This window comes from Lissotriton vulgaris, chromosome 9 (assembly GCF_964263255.1).
Source record: "Lissotriton vulgaris chromosome 9, aLisVul1.2, whole genome shotgun sequence".
Classification (NCBI taxonomy): Eukaryota; Metazoa; Chordata; class Amphibia; order Caudata; family Salamandridae; genus Lissotriton; species Lissotriton vulgaris.
Window position 1 is genome coordinate 1,141,975,687 of NC_141697.1, and position 13,269 is coordinate 1,141,988,955.

The 13,269-nt window shown below is 38.8% G+C and overlaps 1 protein-coding gene across 1 annotated transcript in view; it reads left to right on the forward strand.

Annotated features, from left to right (window-relative positions):
- The window catches only part of RFT1 (RFT1 glycolipid translocator homolog), a 115,587-nt gene that overhangs the window by 41,215 nt on the left and 61,103 nt on the right, over nt 1-13,269 (forward strand). Inside the window, exons 3-4 of the mRNA XM_086939185.1 lie at nt 9,218-9,334; nt 9,532-9,721. Of these exons, the coding sequence (XP_086795311.1) occupies nt 9,218-9,334; nt 9,532-9,721 (307 nt within the window). The remainder of the gene's footprint in view (nt 1-9,217; nt 9,335-9,531; nt 9,722-13,269) is intronic.

Below are 13,269 nucleotides of genomic sequence, written 5' to 3' on the forward strand. Positions count from 1 at the left end.
AACAACCTTATTATTTCAATGGCAACCCCCGCTTTTACTTCTGCACTCATTTTATACTGTTGAGTTTTTGGGTAAACTGCATCTTTTTTTATGGTTGTTTTAATTGGGTCAACATTTGCCGTTAATCCTACATCTTTTCCAGTAAAATCCCATACCTCTGGCTTCACTGTCTGTTGGAGCTCTTCAGGTAAGTCTTGTATTGTCATTCTTTTAATTTCTGAGTCAGGTCTTATTAGCATTAATTTGTATGTTCCGTCTTCATCTGGGGTCTGAATTTCTACACCATTCGGAGTGCAAAAGATGGTACAGTTCATTTTACACAGCAAATCTTGTCCTAATAAGTTCACAAGACTTGAATCACAGACAACAAATCTATGCATTTCTTTGAAATTCCCTATTTTAATTTCCATTGGTTCTGTAACTGGGGTACTAATTAATTTATTAGAAACACCCACTACTTGGATCGCTTCTCCCGAGAGGGGTAGGTTTGGAACGTCTGCTGTTCTCACAGTAGAACAGGTAGCAGCAGTGTCCAACAGAAAGGTGACATCATTTCCTTCAACCTTTCCTTCAATGTATGGCCCTGACTGGTCTACCGGCAAGGAGGCGCCAAGCACGCACTCCTCATCCTCCCCCCTCAGGCACCGTCAGTAAGGTTCGTCACAGAGGAATGTATAATTTAACAGAAATTGCGAAGTTGCTGCATTTCTATCCTCCCTTCCTTCCCAAATTTCGGTGTCTTCACCCTGTTGTGCTTTGCTCCTATAATTTGGCCTGGGTGCACGAGGCAACTGATTCTGTTTTACCTGTTGCTGGGTCTTCCGTGGTACCTCATTCTGCGTCTGTGGATTTAAATCATTAATTTGCACATTATCATTCTGTATAGCTTTACATTCGTCCCTCCAGTGCCCCATCTTTCCGCACCCATGACAGGGGAACTTTTTCCTGGCCTCCTCTCTGCTCATTTTTACCCTCGGTTTTCCCCCACTCCCAGGGCCCTGATTTGTCATTTTGCTTAACTGCTGTTCTTGGTGCTCTACTAATTTTACCTGTGCCCACATTACTTTTTCTTTTAATTCCTTTCGCTTATTTTCCAGCTCATCTTCACAGTACTTAGCATATTTAAGGACTTCATCAATTGGTTTAGCCTGCCAGCAGATTTTATTGTCTTTGATCCATTGTGAGATCTCGGGTCTTAACCCTAACACAAATCGATAAATGAAGGGGTCATATCCTTCATTTCGATATTATCCAAGCCACTGTACGTTTTGAACACTTGTAACAGACGCTCATAGTATGAATGCACAGTTTCATCTCGATTCTGAGTAGTTCTATCTACTCGGGTCCAGTCTGTCTCTTTTACAGGCACCTTTCCTTTCAGGTACAACATCACCTGATTGTATTTTCTCATTACATCTTCGGAAGGAGCACCTGTCTTTGGGTCTCTAGGGTATTCCTCATTTGGCCAATCAACAGCAATTTTACATTCTGTCCACAGATCTACAGGAACCACAATGTCAAAGAAACCATCTAGATCTTTCAGGAGGCATTTTGAAACTTTCACAAATCTTTTGTCCTGTCTGTACCACTCTATATGTTTCTCTCGTAATTTTGGGAAGTCATTTGTAAATGATACAATATCTTGTCTGGACCATGGCACATGTACATATGCTCCACCTGGTACTTCTCGCATGGGACATAATTTCTCTACCTTTACTGTCTCTTTTGACAAATTCTGAAGCCAATTGCCTTGATCGCACTTTCTCTTTTTTCTTTGCCCATCTTGCTTTCCATTTTTCTAGTTCACCCCATTTTTGCATCAAATTTATCAGCTCTCTGATCTGGACCTTTTTCCCTGGCACATTCATGTTTTCTAAGTCTTTGTCAGAGAATTCTACTCAATAGGGTTTCTGCAATACTTTAGATTTACCAATGTCGATTCCCATGCTAGCTGAAGTATTCATTAATTTTTCGTGAAACACCTTTGTATTTCTAGTGATGCTTTTGCAGACAAACAGCAATTCGCCTTCACTAAAGGTATTTCATCTTTCCAATCCCACATTTCCAGCCATCATTTCTTCTATTTCAATTCTTAATTCATAAATGTCTAATGGCTTGGGCTGTATTTTTGGCTTCTCTATTTCTCGAGTCCATCTGTCTATTTTTTCAGGAGTTACTACAGTGGCACTTCTCGTACCTGATGAAGTTTCTATTTGTACTTCCCTTGCGGGTAGTGAAGTGGTTTTCCTCATGGAACCACTCTCAGGTTCTCGTATTGGTAAATCCAATAGAGAAATCACTGATTCACATTCACTTGCCTGATCATCTATTATCAAGGGTTCTTTTCTTGGCTGTACTACTGATGTAGTTATAATTGGAGCTTTTGGACTAGCCTGTTTATCTCCATACAATGGAACAACTGGGCCAATAGCCTCTGGACTGTCAAAGCCTCTGGACTTGTATTTAATTGGGAAATTTTCTGAATTAATTCACTCCGTTGTTTATTTAGAGCTTCCTTTTCTCTCTCTTGTAAAACCCTTTCGATGGAGGTCTCATGTATCACTTGCGGAATTAAAGGTGGCTTAAAAAAATGGAGCAGTCGGGTTTGATGAGATTGACCCCTCATTGCAAGGTGGCCTAAAGAACGGGTTATTTGGATTTACTATTTGCGTTTCTTCATTATAGGGTGGTGCATTTTTCATTAATAAATCCTCCATGTAATCCTCATCAGAATCACCACTGGTCATTAAATGTCTAGTTTTCTCAGTTCTTTTACCTCCCAAAGGCTCCTCTATAGTTAGTACTGGGTAAAGTCCTTCCACTAACATATTCTGTCTCCATTCTTTCATTCTTTTTTCTTTGGTTTCTCTTTTAAATTTTGGGTAAAACTTACTTAACCCTTTATCAATTCTTGGTCTGTCCCGCTCAAAAGTTTCTATCTCCCATTCCTCTAACGCCTCATATTGTGTCAACCTAGGTCTGGGATGTAAATCATTCATTCGGGTTCTCAAGTTGAACAAAATTCTTCCATTAAAGGTACCTTCTAAGGGAAATGCTAAAACTCCATCATCTTTAGTATATTCCACTCAATTCTCTAACCATACGCAAGCATAGTAACCTCTGTCAAACATCATTAAAGATGCAGGAGTATTTGGTGGGGGAATAATAATTCCTTCTCTAGTTTTAATGGGCTTGTCTTTTTTTAAAGTAATTTTTAACTTTGTCAACGAAGGTCACTTTTCTCTTGCTTCCGTACATTTTGCGATGTCTAACTCATATCGACTGTTCTCTAGCAAACCCCTGGTATGTGGGATCAGGTCTGATCTCTGGAAAAGTTGGATACCACATATACTTTCTGCTAAATTTCCTTTGTTTACAAAATCACTTCCAATACTAGCACGTCTTATTTTGCTCAACAACCAATCAACACTGTGGTTGCAAGTAATTTTCAACCAATGGATGCGCGGCCTTTTCGTGAGACACGTTCTCACGCTCCTGCGCTCACCCCTCCTTTACAATGCTATCTCAGCTACACATCCGCTGTCTCGACCAATACCAGCGCTGTACTGAGTGACGTCAGCGCAGCTCCGCAACTGACTCCCGGCTTCACAAGGTAACGGAAACTCAATTTCTTTCTTAAAGTGCAAGTGCTTTCTTTAATTTACAACGTAAAACATTCGCCACTGTACTCGAGTGTCTAAAAAGGAAAGATTTATTTCACTGCGAGTAAACCTCTTCTGTTCACTTTTCGTATACTGCAGATAGATCCCTTCTGTCTACCCTTCACACAAGCATTAGAGAACCTGCTACTTCCTTGACTGATCCACTCCGGGATATATACCAAGTCTAAGGTTTCACCAGCGAACCCTTTGGCTATCAATCAAGCTCCAATGAACCTGCTACTCCTTCCGTGTGACCCTTACTAGGTTCTATCACATTAGAAGTTTTGCCAGCAAACTCGTTGCTATCACTTATTCAATCATTCGCACAAAAAACCCTAATTAGTGCTTCCAGTTCTGCCCAACCATGCACTAATTTTCCTCGATACACTGACCTCACTGCGATGTGGCTTCTTTTACCAACCGCTTTTCTGCCCCCGGGGATTCCAGACAAACATAACGGGTACGAACAAGTTTGTTAATACATAAACGTCAATATTGCAGCATCAAACAAACATTTCAATAATAGCACATTTGATCGATCAATAAAATTGTGAACTTAACCTACTAACTAACTAACTACCTACCTAACTTTAACTAATCCCTAACCATCCTCTGCTTACCAGAAAAGAATACTGATAGAGCGCGCAGGTCACCCAACTAGGAAATTTGTACTAATACTCACCTGGGCCCATAATATCCACTCGCCTCAACATTTATTTAGGTAACTCACGCTCTACTATCATTATAATTTGGGATTCTATCTATTTCTTTAATTCCTATATCTATAACCTAGCAATGTAGATACTAGGAATCAAAACACATAGGATCAGGGAGTTGAGTCAAAGAGAGGTATTCAAGAACATTTATAACATTTTCGGAAAAACGAAATAACCACAGACTCTGAGTAAGTTTTGAACTTTTATCTAATCATCATCATCCTCATATGTCATGAGCAGAAAAGTAATAAGACTATCTATAATCAAAATCATAAAAAGCGTATAGCTATGCAGAAGATAGAGAATATTAATCATTTAGAAACTTGAATTCAAGGGAAGGTAAGAACAAGGAACATGCTACTTTAGATCACAGACTTTCACAATGCTACTAAAGGAGGGTAAAGAAAGGGAACATACTAAATCAATAACGACTTTCGTATTTCTGATGACAGTTTTAATAGGAAATGAAATTTATGCAATTCGGTTATTCAATTTTAGCTAATCACTGTAGGGAAGGTAAGATTTGGAACATACTATTAAATTCAGCTTATCTCCTACAAGGGAAGGGAAGAAAAAAGAACATATGCTATATAAAAAATGATTAGCATTTGGCTAAAAGGTGGGTATAAAAGTGTAACACACTAGAAATCAATAACAAGTGGAAATCTCACTTATCAAGGAACAGGGAAAGAGAAGGAACATATGTAATTTAAGCAGACATTTGCAAATTAAGGTAGGGTAAGAGATAGGAACACAAGATCATATATCGACACCCACACAGACTTATATTTACCTAGGATAGAGTGAAGACCAACCCTGGCCACGGTTCAGTTGGAAAAGACGGGAAGGACCCCAAGGACTTTAAGTGCCAGTAGGCGTGCAGGTGCAGCTCATGGACAGTCAGGACAGGATAACCCCAGAATTTGGATCAGGAAGGGTTCACCAAAGGTTAAGGCCAACACCTGCAGCTTTGGTTGCAACGCCTGCGTTACTCCCTCTCTGGAAGGAATCTGCCAAAACCCCGATTTGGTTCTCGAACCTTTCCAGCAAAGTGCTTCGCAGCACTTTTGTTTCCCAAAACCCCGATTGGGTTTCTCAAACCTCCCAACAGAGTGCTCCGTAGCTCTCTGTATCAGTCACCTATTGAGTGCGTTGGGTCAGTGACAGGTCAGCTATTCCGACAAGTCGGACAATTTCTCTAGCTAAACTACGCTAGTTATACTGTTTTTCGGGTCAGTGTACCATCCCCCAATGTTGCAAGTGTAAGGATCCCCAATTTTGATTGGACAAAGGAGGAGGACAGATCATCACCCCACCTATTTTCTAGATTTTCTCAGGCCCTTTACTCAGTTTCCGTAACCGCCCCTTAGATTCCAGGTTCTCATGACATATGTTTTTCAGTTAACAATGGTGAATATAATTTCTTATACAATTGTTACAAATGCAGTACAGTTCGACTTCTTCCTGCTGGGTCGTAGTTCAGGTTCCCAGGAGCATCTTCTCAGTCAGTCAGCTCCTTGGCAGCAATTCAAAGGCCATTGCTCTGCAGACGCGCGAATCTTGCGCCGACGAAGTTTCATTTAAGATGGAGTATATCATGTTAGAACAGGCCAAGTTTCGAAGTGTTACATGAAATGGAAAAGAAACAGTTTTAGAACACAAAATAAATGATTTCACTGTATACCATGAATCACTATACTACACACAATACTGTAATATAAACTATAGCATTAGGAGTTAGCAGAACGAACAGCATAGCGAAAGCAGCAATGCAAGCTTCAGGCATGTGAGAACACAAAGCAGCCATCTTAGCTCTATTGCGCATGTGTAAACATTTTCCCACCAAGACATTGAATACGTCACGTCACATGGTTATGACTGACGCATGCGCAGTCTAAACTCCAGCGTAGCAGCGGCCATTTTCAGTTGCAAGCGTATTAATGTTAATAGACACATAAGCAAGCTTCACTAGGACACCCAAATGTCGAACAAGGGGTAAATTAGTAAGACAAAACAGATTGATTACATAGTTAGGGTTATTCGAGGTTCATGAATACAAGCAAGTCGTATAACGTGCGAATCCTTGCTCCATCATCTCCACTCTTAAGATCTCTGAATTAGCTTTGATTGGAGAAGCTCTTCATACTCACGAACGACACTACCTATAAGCTGTACACTAAGCTATACATCCTAATGTTCACTTCAGAAACTGCAGATGCAAAGAAACATTGGTGCTTGAAATCCTAAAATTCAGCATGCAGAAATATAAAATGTTTATCTGGCCGATGAATACCTCTGACAATCCGGCTCTCCAGCTACTTTATCAAAATATCATATTACAAAGATCAAATTAACAAATACCGTTTTCTGCTATGTATGTACTTTCCATTTAGACTAAATTATTATTAATATATATGATACCATAGTGATGCATTTTGATTGAAGTTTGTTCTTTGTCTGCAATTGTAAAGTGCTCTGACATCCTCCTAGTGTGGTCCAAGCCATATAAAACCTGACATAAATAAATAGATGAGTCTTAAACTCACATTAAGAAGGAAATACAAGTTATGAAATTAATGTGTTACCTATGTTCTTTAAAGCAGGAGAACCGTATATCCACCCAGATTATAGGATGTGGGACCATGCTGCAGCATTTGAGTATGAAAGGCATGTTATTTGTTCCACCTGGATTGGAGCTGGATTAACTTGATATGATATTTTCTAAAGCGTGGTTTTGGCGCTGGAATAATCAAAGTTTAAACAAATTTAAACCAATGGCATATTGTTTGAATTTAATCTGTTACAGTTAAATACATACTGCAAACCTATAAGTTAAAAAAACTTTCTACTCTGAAACAAATGCTTGAAAACTTTAATGTTGTGTAAGCTTTTAATCCGCCACCACTGTTGATCTGAATTTTTATAAATGGAGACATTGTCAGCTAATGCCATTTACAAACTGCTGGGAAACTCAATTAAAGATATTTCCTTAGTGTCTATAATGCCTGAGATTCAGACATTGAGGACCGATACCTTTAGGTTTATTATCAATTCAGCACTATAGTTGACTTTTGGACTAACTTAAATACAATATATTTCACTTAAAAAGATAAATAAATAATATATGTATTGGATTTCAAATTGAGTCTGTGGGCCAGTGGCAGATGTTGGGATTGTAGTCACCATGGCAGTAGTATGATACATGTGTTTTCTGAGGACACAAATGTGGTTCACATTTGAAGTTCATTTGAAGATAAGTCTTTGAGAGACGCATTCATTTTAAGAATGCTGTAACAATTTCCAAGCATATAATTATTCTCTGCTTTGTTGAGGGATTGAGAACGCTCAAAAACATTCCGTGACACTACTTATAGAAAGCTTTGAATAAACTTGAGGGTATGAAAAAGCAAAAAACTCCCAAGCAGGGATCGATGAATGATTGACCTATCTTCGTAAGCATCTCTTGAGAAGCTGTAATGTAAAAACAAAAAGTCACTGGTCATATTTTGAGAGCAGGTGGCAAGGCTTTCTTGAATAATATGTGAGGGAATTTCACAATCTACGATGCTCATCTTCAATGAATACAGACATCTAGCTTTTGTGCCGTTTTAAAAACTTTCTATTCCCATTTCTGTGTGCTTACCCTCTTGTGTACTGTCCCTCTTCGCCACATGTAGCAGCTGGCAAATCAACTCCACATGTTGACTGTGGTTTGTGATAATTTTGAAATATATGATGACTGTGTTTATTACCCTGTGTTTATTACTTTACTATATTTGTCAGTTGCACAGTAGGGTCATACTCTAGTATAAATGTGTTTTTTTAATTTTGATGACTCAACTTTTATTTTTTCTGCATGAAATGTAATTTAGGGCTATATGCATCAAGGGGAATTACAATGCGAATTTCAGCGTTTGCGATCGCAATTTGGCCTAGTGCTATGTATGAAAGCACAACTGTCTCGCAAAATAAGGAAGCGCAAAATTTGCGATTCCTTATTTTGCAAATGCATTTAAGGAATCGCAAATTGCGATTCCTTAAATGCAATGTATGATTCACCCAGATTGTGTGAATATGGCATAATGAATCGCAAATTACCACCAACTACAGGTTGGTGGTAATTTGTGATTTCTTTCAAAAATGCAAATGTTTGCATTTTTCAAAGTGTCTTGTGGCGCACACACATGGCCTTAGGGCATGTATATGCGCCACATGTGCACCCATGCTGATTTCAGGGGTGCAAAAGGGTGTCCTTTTGACATCATGGCACACTTGAAATTGCATTCTCAATTTGCGATTCTCTAATTGGGAATAGCAAATTGAGAATATCTTCCCATTCATTCCTATAGGCCTTCAAGCCCATAGGAATGAATGGGGAGGTATTCCTTAATTGCGAAGCGCATTTTGCGATTCACAATTAAGGAATATGAAGGATCCGTAAATATCTGTTGCAAATCCTACATACATAGCGTTTTGCGATTCTCAAAAATTCACTATTTGAGAATCGCAAAACCTAACATTGATACGTATGGCCCTTAGTTGTTATAAATAATTAAATAAAAACTGTTCATTCAAAGAAATTGTCAGATCTACTTTGCCTACGATGCTTGCTCTTCAATTTGTGAGAGCTTATCTCAGCAGATCACATTATGTACGAAAGTATATATGGTGTATGTGTTTGGTGAGTTAGACGAGTAGTATTTGGTGGTTGTTAATATTTTATGTAATACAAATTCTGACACTTTCTTCTAAAGCTGTTTAATGTGCGTCATGAAGGGCAGCACTTAGTTCACATCACTAGTGTATGCAAGTTACACCTGTATTTGTTTTGTCTTTCAGGTTAACATTGCTGTACTCAACCATAGTTTTCTTAGCAAGAGAAGCATTTCGCAGAGCTTGCCTAAGTAACGATAAAAACCAAAACTGGACCCAGACTGTGAATCTGCTGTGGTTGACGTACGTATTTCTTCTTGAATGTCATATTTTCTACTAATGAGCCATGTTGTTGAAACACAAATTGTATCAAATAGCAATGTCTGTTCATGCATGAGACTCACTTCTGTTTGTTATCTCTACAATTAGGATGTATCAGAATAGGTCAGCTGGAATAGATGTTCTTCTGAAAATGATTCAATTTTCACTTTCTGTTCTAGTGTACCCCTGGGTGTGTTTTGGTCGCTCTTCCTTGGTTGGATCTGGCTAGAAGTACTTGAAGTTCCAGATCCTGATACAATTCCGCATTATGGGATTGGAGTGTTGATGTTCGGCCTGTCTGCAGTAGTAGAACTTCTAGCAGAGCCCTTTTGGGTTTTAGCACAAGCACATTTGTTTGTTAGGCTTAAGGTATGTAAACGATAAACATATTATGTACCTGCATCCTGAGAGCATTATGTGGCAAGCTAAACACAAATCTAAGCAGGAGAAAACCATTTACAAAAAGCATAAGTATTTATTCAGTTTTATGCAATAGAAGTCAATATTAGTAAGTTCAACACCCCAGACACGATTCCATAATTATAGGTAACTGAATTAGCACATTATACCATTAGCAATATGAATATTGTCTCCTCAAGAACTTTCCGTTCCCATTTAGGGCCTGATTCAGATGCGGTTAGGTAAGCATTCCCATCTAGGGCCCGATTATGATGCGCTCCCATAGAAGTCAATGAGAGTCCAACTAAATCACATCCGGATGCATCATACTCGGTCTGTCGGACTCTCCCGATCCAAGTCGGTCGGAAACCATTTCCAAAACCGATTCGATCGGGAAGATTTCCTAACTGCATCAGAATCTGGCCCTTAGTGATGGTTCCTTACATTCATAGCTGTTGCCTTGGTGTCAGATCCTTTTCCTTCTTCCCAAGCAAGCTCTGGTACTCCTTACCTGCCACCATAAGGAACATCTCTAACCAACTACATTACCAAAAGAAATTGAATACATGATTTGTTGCCTAATTTTATCATTTACCTGTTCCGGATCTCATTTTTAGTGCCAGGATACTCATTTCTGAGTATTTGATGATCTTTCATTTATTCATTCAATACTTTATGTAGATCTAAATGGGGCTTTGTCTCGTCAGCAGTTCTTACTATTCAGTGTTTTAAATAAACAAATTATACTCCTTTACAATTCTTATTTCTCATTTTACAAAATGTGATTCTTCTGATTAGTTGGTCATCTCTTGAGGCTAGCCAGATTTTTCAGGATAGTTCTAATTTACTTACAATTATTTGTTTTCAGGTCTATTCAAGCTAGTATAAGATGGTTTCAATATACCCTCATCACACAAGTTTCATAACTTTACTGCTTGTAAGAACTTTACAGTAGTAAGAATTGTTGTCTTTGGTTCCTCTCTAAGTATACAATATACACCTTAATTTCAATTACCTATTTGTCTCTTTTTGATTATAGTCCAATGCAGTTGTTCTTGTTCAGTGATATGTAAGGGACATGATCGTGCTGCATACATTAATTTTCCTGTCAGTATTCCTTATTCTTGTAAGTTGTATTTAATTCCTAAACATTATTAAATTTGCTGTTTAAGTGCTACCGTTGGCAACAGTGAAGGGCTTATGCTGAGTAGAATAGGGGGACATTACATTTATTTTGGAACTTCTATTGTTTTCTTCTTTTCTGTGGTTGGGTAGTACTGGTCTTGGTGATGGCCATTCTGAAAACATTCTGTCACCTCTGCATATTTTTTACCTGCTTGTGCTACCAGCTTAAATTATGAGTAACAAACTGTGTGTCAAGGATGTACATGATTGGAAGTAGAAACAGCAGAGGCGTTATGAATATCCTTTAACCACATGGCTGCTGGGCGTTTCCCCCCCCCCCCTGTGCTGGAAAATGCCATTTTAGTGGCACCATGACGAGCTCAGCTCGTCATCAGCACACGACACCTGTGGGTGATGACGAGCTGAGCTCGTCATCAGCATCGAAAGGGTTAAAGTAGAGAAAAAGATACGATGTGAAAAGTCCCCTCCTGTGCAAGGGGTGAATAGTTGTAAGGATGGAGGACTGCGGTTAAAATATTTATTGGTGCAAAAAGCTAATTACTAGCCATCTACATTGAATTAGCTTTGTCCTAGCCGGTATCTGTAGCTACTCTTATTCTCAACACTATCCTTCTTTATCTTACAGCATATGTTTTCTGCTGTTTTATAGGTGGTATACCTTCATAGCTCATACCACCTGATGTCCAATCCTTCTCCCGTACCTTCTTCTTATGCCATCACTTATATCTTCCATTACTTTAACTGTAATTCGTATCTCAAGTCGCCCATTATTGTAACATTATTGCCATCCTGTAAAGCCCTAAATATTACATCAATATTAACACTCTTATTCCATCCCTAAGCATTATACTTTCCCTCACACCATCCCATACTCTACTTCTTATTTTCGCCCCTCAAGTTAACCAAAATGTAACAATTCATGACTTGTGCCTCATCTCCATCTTTACTAGTTATTAAGGGGACACCTTAGGGCTAAAAATCAACATATACATGTAATGGCAACAAAAATGAACCACCTCACTCACGCTTGACGATATCCTTTATTTTAAGAACTAAGACAGCCTGGTAATTGCTGTCTGAAATTCCCATTTACTTACTTGACCCTCTGTAAAAGGATTTATATTAGCTGGTTTCAAAGCAGACAACACACTAACCACCATCCTGAGGGATGCTAATGACCCTCCTTTACCACCAACCCCCCTCAATCGGCTGTCCGTTCCTGATGGCATGTGGTAATGTAGGTTATGTTCCTCTGTTGGCTAAAATCCGGACAGCCCTCTATGTGGAAGCATGTTTCCTCAAAGTGGTGTTGTAGATGAACAAAGACTGTGCTGTCAAGAACTTTACCAACAAAAGTTGGAGTTCATCCATGCTTCCGTGATGTCTGCTGTATGTAGGAATATTGGTGCTGGAAGGTAGATTACTTGGAGTGAATCATGGAAGCATTATAGGCGGTAAACCATGATTAACATCTGTCTTCTATCTGCTGCAGTCCCAAATTGTTCAGAACTCACAACATTAATCTTGGTGTGCCACAAATATCCTGCCTGAGGATCTAAGTAACAATAACCCTGACAAAAATACTTTGCAGAAGGCGACTGAGAAAATCAAAATACCTGAAATAAAATAATTACTATAAAGTTTAGTTTCAAAAGGCCGTATGATTTTTCGAACATCATTTTTTTAAATTACATTTTTATGTTTAGACGTCCCTGTGACTTTTTACATCTATGCTTTTATTCACCCTGTTTCTGTCCACCAAACACACGTATGTTGATTTTATCTGTAACTTAACAACCTTTACAAAATTCTCAAACTTTGCTTACAGCTTCACATGATGTCACCTGCCTAGTCATTGTTGTTTGATGTTTTTATAATATGTCCCTATTTTATTTTGTTATTTTTTGTATTCTTCCTTCACCAAAATGTCCCTTCTTCTACACCATGACCGCCACCCTCTGGGAATGAGCGGGGAAAACCTGGGATTCCTTTGCTATCCATACACGAACCAGCCTGCATAATGTGGATGTTATGTTTTTTACGTACTTTTTCAATTGATAATTTTCAGTTTTCTTTTGTTTTGTTTTCTTCTTTTGTACATTGATATTTCTACTTAATACCTGATGCTCAGTAATGATAGCTGCATTCCCCACATGGTGATCCTGGACACCATGTTTGGGCACCTTGTATCAAGGAGGACTTCGAATAAGCTGACCCACTAGGGTTTGTGGCCGCGGATCACCAAACATTATCTTTAGTAGCATATTGATATTGTCAGCACACCGTTACAAGCACATAAGAAGCCCTCTGATGTTGGTGATGTCCTATGAATGTGTCAGAATAAATAGCACTGACTCCCATTACGAAGCAGT